Source organism: Zingiber officinale, chromosome 2A (genome assembly GCF_018446385.1).
Source record: "Zingiber officinale cultivar Zhangliang chromosome 2A, Zo_v1.1, whole genome shotgun sequence".
Lineage (NCBI taxonomy): Eukaryota > Viridiplantae > Streptophyta > Magnoliopsida > Zingiberales > Zingiberaceae > Zingiber > Zingiber officinale.
The window spans coordinates 1639927-1645926 of NC_055988.1; the positions used below are offsets into that span (position 1 = coordinate 1639927).

Genomic DNA, 6000 nt, shown 5'->3' on the forward strand with positions numbered 1-6000 from the left:
AATGACATAAATATTTTTACTGTGAAAACTTTTTCTTAGTTTTGCTTTTCATTCTCCTAAGTAAACAGAGCATCTGTTTATCTAAAGGAGTAGACAATGAAGGGATGAAATAAATCTAGGAGCATGAGAAGATAATGAAAAGGGAAATAAATCTCTTCCTCTACCTGCTTATTTATCTTGGTCCTTGTCCCCGGGGCCATGGTGCCGTAGTAGGACATCCAGGTTGTTTCACAGGCACCCGCGGTTCGAATCCCAGCTACGACGTATTTGCAGGAATTTTTCCTCCAAATGGGGGGCGTAATCAAAGGATGTTGGGCTTCTGTGTTGGCTGCCGCGTGCGCTTCCCGATTTACCCTGGTGGCCGGTGGGAAACTTCTGTGGGACTGGGCCGGTCACCTCCAGAGATAGTCATTGAGGCTAACTGGGATTATCATTTTTTTTTTTATTTACCTTGGTCCTTGATTGAGGAAGGTGAGTACATGCAGTAACTAAAAAATGATAGATGTGTCATTTTTTTTATATGCAGTGTAATTTTGTAAATGAAAGAGTACATGCGTCATTTTTTTCTATCCGTTATTTTTTGTCTAATTTTAAAGTGATTAATTTTAACTCTAAAATTATCCGCTGATAGATTGTATTTCTCTTCCCTTTTAAAATTTTAGTAAAGTAAAAGATGAATACTTTTTCATTACTAAAATTTTTTTTAGTTTTACTTTTCGTTCTCCAAAATAAATAAATAATAAATTTTTCATTCAAAACTTAAAACTTGTAAGTAATACGTCAATCGAGTTTGAACTACTATAAAAGTTGGGCTTCTAGACTATCAAACTATTTGCACTTTCAGATTTATCTGATGAATACATTAAAGGAGAGGGTCATCCACATATAAGATTAGTCGAGTTATCAAGCATGGATAGTTCTAATCCTCTATTTCCAAATTTCTCTGTCCCCGTATCTTCTTGTCGATCGGACAGACCAAATTATATCTCAAGGATACCTTGCACATCACGAGGATACTGCACGCATCTTAAGGATGTCATGATACCTTGAGATATAATCTGATCCATCCGATCGATAGGGGATACAGGGACAAAAAAATTTAGGGATAGAAGATTTGAACTGTAATTATCAAAGGAAAAAAAAGGGACTTTCAAAGCTAAATTAATAAAAAAAAACTTCATATTTTTTAAAATAGAGTTGGTCTTAAAATTCATTTTTAAAAAAATAGAATATCATAAAGAGTTTGGTGGGGTCAAGAAAGAGATAAAGGAAGGAATGAATGAATGAAAAGACAAATAGCATCATTTTTGCGGTTGCATGAAGCAAAGCAAGCCATCACATTGCAAGCTTGGAAGACATCTCTCTCGCCATCATTTGCTTGATTCTGTTGTTTTGCCTTCTTTTTTTTTAATGTTTATGCTCTTCTTGATAAAATTATCTAGTTTGTCATATTATGATCGATTGAATAACTTGTTGTTTATTCAAAGAGAAACTTATAAAGTAGATATCAAATAATTGGCTCTCGAATATTTTATTCATAATTAAGGGTTAAGTGCTGAAAATAAATAGACACATCAACTAGTCGAATATGAAATGGAGACGTTGAATTAAAATTGAATTAAAATTGACGGTAAGTAGAGAAATAAGGATTACTTTAATTCAAATCAAAATTTATTTGAAATTGATTTGATTAAAATATAATCGAGTTTAAATCAATTCTATTGATTTAAAATGAATTAAAATATTTTAAAAAATTTTATTTTTTTATCTTTCCCTTCTCTTTTCTTCCTATGTAACCCATCCATTTTTTTTCCATCGTTCCTCTTCTTCCCCATTTCTTCTCCCCTTCTCTTCTCCAACGGCAACAAGCCGAGCAGCAGTCCTCTCCTTTTCTTTCTTGTTTTAGTTTTGTTTACATGGCGAGAACAAGTCGGTTTTGCCTTTTCTTGCTTTTTTGCGTCATTGTCGAGTCCGTTGGGAGACTGTTAAGCGAGCAACCTTTTTTCCCTTTTGTCCAACCATCATAAGGAGGTAGTTTAACAAACTACCTAACTAATTTAGAGGTGATCAATTATGTTCTATGAAATTTTTTCACCGACCACTTGATAAATCAGAAAGTGCTTATAATTGACAGTTAATCATTCATTAAAGAAAATTCATTCATTAATTCGCAGAGTCGTAACTTCCATGAGGCCAGAGCGGCAACCGCCTCAGGGCTCAACCCAATGAATGACTCATTTTTTTAATTATATTGAAAAAAATGAGAGACATGGATCCTAAATGGTCATTAAACATATTCTCACGACTCCGAGGTACACATCGATGCACGCTCTTCTTTGCACGTGATTTCTTCTCTGGTGTTCTTTCTACCAAGACACGGATCCACGAAAAAAGAGATAATCATAATCTTCTTCTTCGACCATCTTCTTTGTTTTGCAACACTTGGTACTAATTGTAACCTACTCGTGCAATAAGGATTGTTTGTGCGACCTAATTGCGTCGATTCTTGCAGTGGCTATCTCACTCGACACGAGCTAGCGATTGGTCTTTGCTCGCGTGATCTAATTGCGTAGCATAGGGTTGTCGCACGCTACCTCAGTCGCTTGTGCGAATTTGCGACATAATTGCATGGTGGTTACTACTTGTCGCCTTGCTACTGCCTGCAGCCACCGCATTGGTCTCAGTGTTACAGGATATACTAAATGGGTTATCAATGTTATCGATTGAGAAAGAAAGAGTTCGACGAGTAGTGTTTATATAATTATTTTAAATATTTATTAACTTTTTATTGATGTAATATATTTACTTTTAGTTTATTTATATATTTAGTATATATGTTATTTGTATATTGAACTTTATTATTATTTATTGTAATAAATAAATATTTTTTAGTATGCGCTTCAGGCCCCGTTGAATACAATAATTCGCTGAAACTATAACTCAATCCTTAGATGTATGAAAAATTGAGAAAGTATTTTACCACTGTACCATTGCTCCGAGTCCAACAAAAGAAACAATTGTTTAGTCAGTTGGAGGAAACTATATGGTATATATTTATGTTAATAGATTGGTTAATAAATAATTATTTGATTGTAATAGTCAATATGGTAATAGTTCAACACGGATCCTCTAGACCCATGCTCCCCTATTCCCCCGACCACAATACTCATATAAAAAGATGAATCATGTGTAAATGCAGAAACACGACGGAGACCTAACCTCACCTCTCGCGATCTGACACCTCCGCCGACAGTTCGGATCCTCTATCTCCAAATTTCTCTGTTCCCGTGTTCCCTTGCCGATCGGACGAACCAGATTACATTTCAAGGATGTCTTGCACATCACGAGGATAGTGCACACATCTTAAGGATGTCATGATACCTTGAGATGTAATCTGGTCCGTCCGATCGACAAGGGGACACGGGGACAGAGAAATTTGGGGGCAGAGGATCCGAACTGCTCCGTTGACATCCCTGAGAGTGGTGCCTCGTGTCCTCTCGTGCTCCTCCTGTGACCTCCCTGAGCAAAACCCAGAGATCCGCCGGCGATGACCAAGTTCTCGCACCACACAAAAAACACAGAAATGTGACGGAGCCCTAACCTCACCTCTCACGATCCGACACCTCCACCGACATCCCTGAGAGCGATGCATTGTGTCCTCTCGCGCTCCTCCTTTGACCTCCCTAAGCAAAACCTAGCGATCCGCCGACGATGACCTAGTTCTCCTACTCCTCCGAGCCCTCGCCCTGTCTCAAAATCCTCGACCTCTGCCGCCGTTAAGGCTAATTTGTGGTACTATTTCACCCTAATTTCATTCTCAGATTTGTGAGCCTATAGTTTCATATTGAAGTTCTAGCTTATTGTCTTCTGCTTCAAGGTTAACTCAAATATCAGGTTTTGGTACTTCCGTTGTTAACTTTGGGTAAACAACCTCCCTTGTCAACGTAATCTTAAGAACTCAGATATCAAGTTTTGGTACTTCTATCCCGTTAGCATAAAATGAATCTGTTGAACTATCAATCAAATTTATGTGACTTGAGTTTACAAACAAGCCGATTTAATGGACAACATTCATCAAGTAATTCATGTAGGGATTCATCAACCGATACTTGAGAGTTCAACAAATTCATTTTATGCTTTCGCCGAGTAGATTCTTTCCATATTTCTATTGGGACTATAACATCTCCTCCATAGACTAGATGGAAAGGTGTCATCCCTGTGCTTTCACGAAGCGTGATTTAGTAAGCCCATAAAATGCTTGACAATTCTTCCACCCAACTATCTTTAATATGGTTAAGTTTGACTTTAAGCCTCTAAACAATCTTTTGATTGACAACTTCTGTTTGACCATTACTCTGAGTATAAGCTACGAAGGTGAAGGTTTGAAAAATGTCAAAGTTTTCACACCATTCTCGAAGCTTGCGACCTTGGAATTGATGACCATTATCTGAGGTAAATTTGTGGAGGTTTTATATCGACAAATGATGCTCTTCTATAATAATTTAATAACCGTCGCTTCAGTTATTTTGGCCAGGGTTTCAGCTTTCACCCACTTGATGAAATAATCCACCGCTAGCGATTTAGGGTTTAGGAATCTTGCACTACAAGAAAAACCCTCATAGACATCAGTGGAACAACAACAGTTTTAAGCAAAAACCGATGTCTTTGAGTATTTTACACCGATTTTTCCAAAAACCGGTGTCTATGAGCGCAGATTTTCGCTCATAGACATCGGTTTTTTTAGCCGATGTCTATGAGCGCCTTTTTTTCATTAATAGACACCGATTTTAACCGCAGTTTTTAAAACCAGTGTCTATGAACCAAAATTCTGGCGGACTTTCTTAGCGCCCTTTCTTTTGGGTTTCTCCTCGCCCACCGTAAATCGAATCCCTAATCCTCCGACATCCTCCTTTTAGGAGTTACCATTTGAAAGACGAGTAATGGATCTCGACGGCGATGTGGACGGCGGTCGTCGTCGGCGCTGTCGCGGTCTACTGGTTCGTGTGGATGAAGCAACCAGCCAATTTATCTCCCCAATTTTGAACAATTCGACATGGCGAAATCAGCACTCCTCTTCCTTTGATCCCATCTCTCGCTCCCTCTTCCCCCTTCTTTTGTTCCTTTTCATTCCGTCGATCTGTTGGCCAGATGAAGAAAGGCCGAGTTCTGGTGGAGCCGGCGGCGGTAGTAGCGGAGACGCGGTTCCGCGGCGTGCGCAAGCGGCCGTGGGGGCGGTTCGCGGCCGAGATCAAGGACCCCTGGAAGAAGGTCAGGGTGTGGCTCGGAACCTTCGACTCGGCCGAGGCTGCCGCCCTAGCCTACGACTCCGCCGCTCGCGCATTCCGTGGTTCCAAGGCCAAGACCAACTTTCCCCTCGCCGCCGCCGCTGCTGCGTCTCCCACCCCTACTCCTGCATTCCGCTGCCCTCCCTCTGCCCGGTTTCCCTTCTGCGACGACCACCATGACCCCCCGCCATCCTCTCTGCAACGGCCGACGTCGAGCAGCCACAGCAGCACCGTGGAGTACTTCGGCAGGCCACGTCTTCCTGCGCCTGCGTTCGCGACGCTGAGCCGCCGATGTGTGTCGCAGCTAGAGAAGAAGGCCAAACCACTTCCCCAGAGAATTCCAGACAACGACGAAAACTGCCACAGTGACTGCGGGTCATCGGCCTCCGTCGTTGACGACGAGTGTGACATCGCTTCCACATACCGGCATACACTTCCGTTTGATCTTAACCTTCTCCCTTCCCCCGACGACGACATCCAAGCCACGATTCTCTGCTTTTGACATCCTGATCACACGAATCCGTTTGTTTCCTTATCTCTTTAGCTGTTTAGCACTATCGATCGTTGCGCTTTCTTACATGCTCGCCATTTTATATATTTATGCCAGTGATTTCATTTGATCAAAATGCATATTAGCGGTATCTAATTAAATTGTTCTATCTGATCTTCTTTGATTTATGTTGAACTAGAAAACTTTGACTGTTGAGTTGGATCT

At 40.6% G+C, this 6000-nt stretch overlaps 1 protein-coding gene across 1 annotated transcript; it reads left to right on the top strand.

Annotated features, from left to right (window-relative positions):
• The first annotated feature begins 5008 nt into the window (after positions 1-5008).
• On the top strand, positions 5009-5787 carry LOC122040372 (ethylene-responsive transcription factor 3-like). Its single transcript, XM_042599688.1, has one exon. It carries the CDS (start codon positions 5149-5151, stop codon positions 5785-5787), a length of 639 nt encoding a protein of 212 aa, XP_042455622.1. The 5' UTR covers positions 5009-5148.
• Positions 5788-6000: the final 213 nt, after the last annotated feature.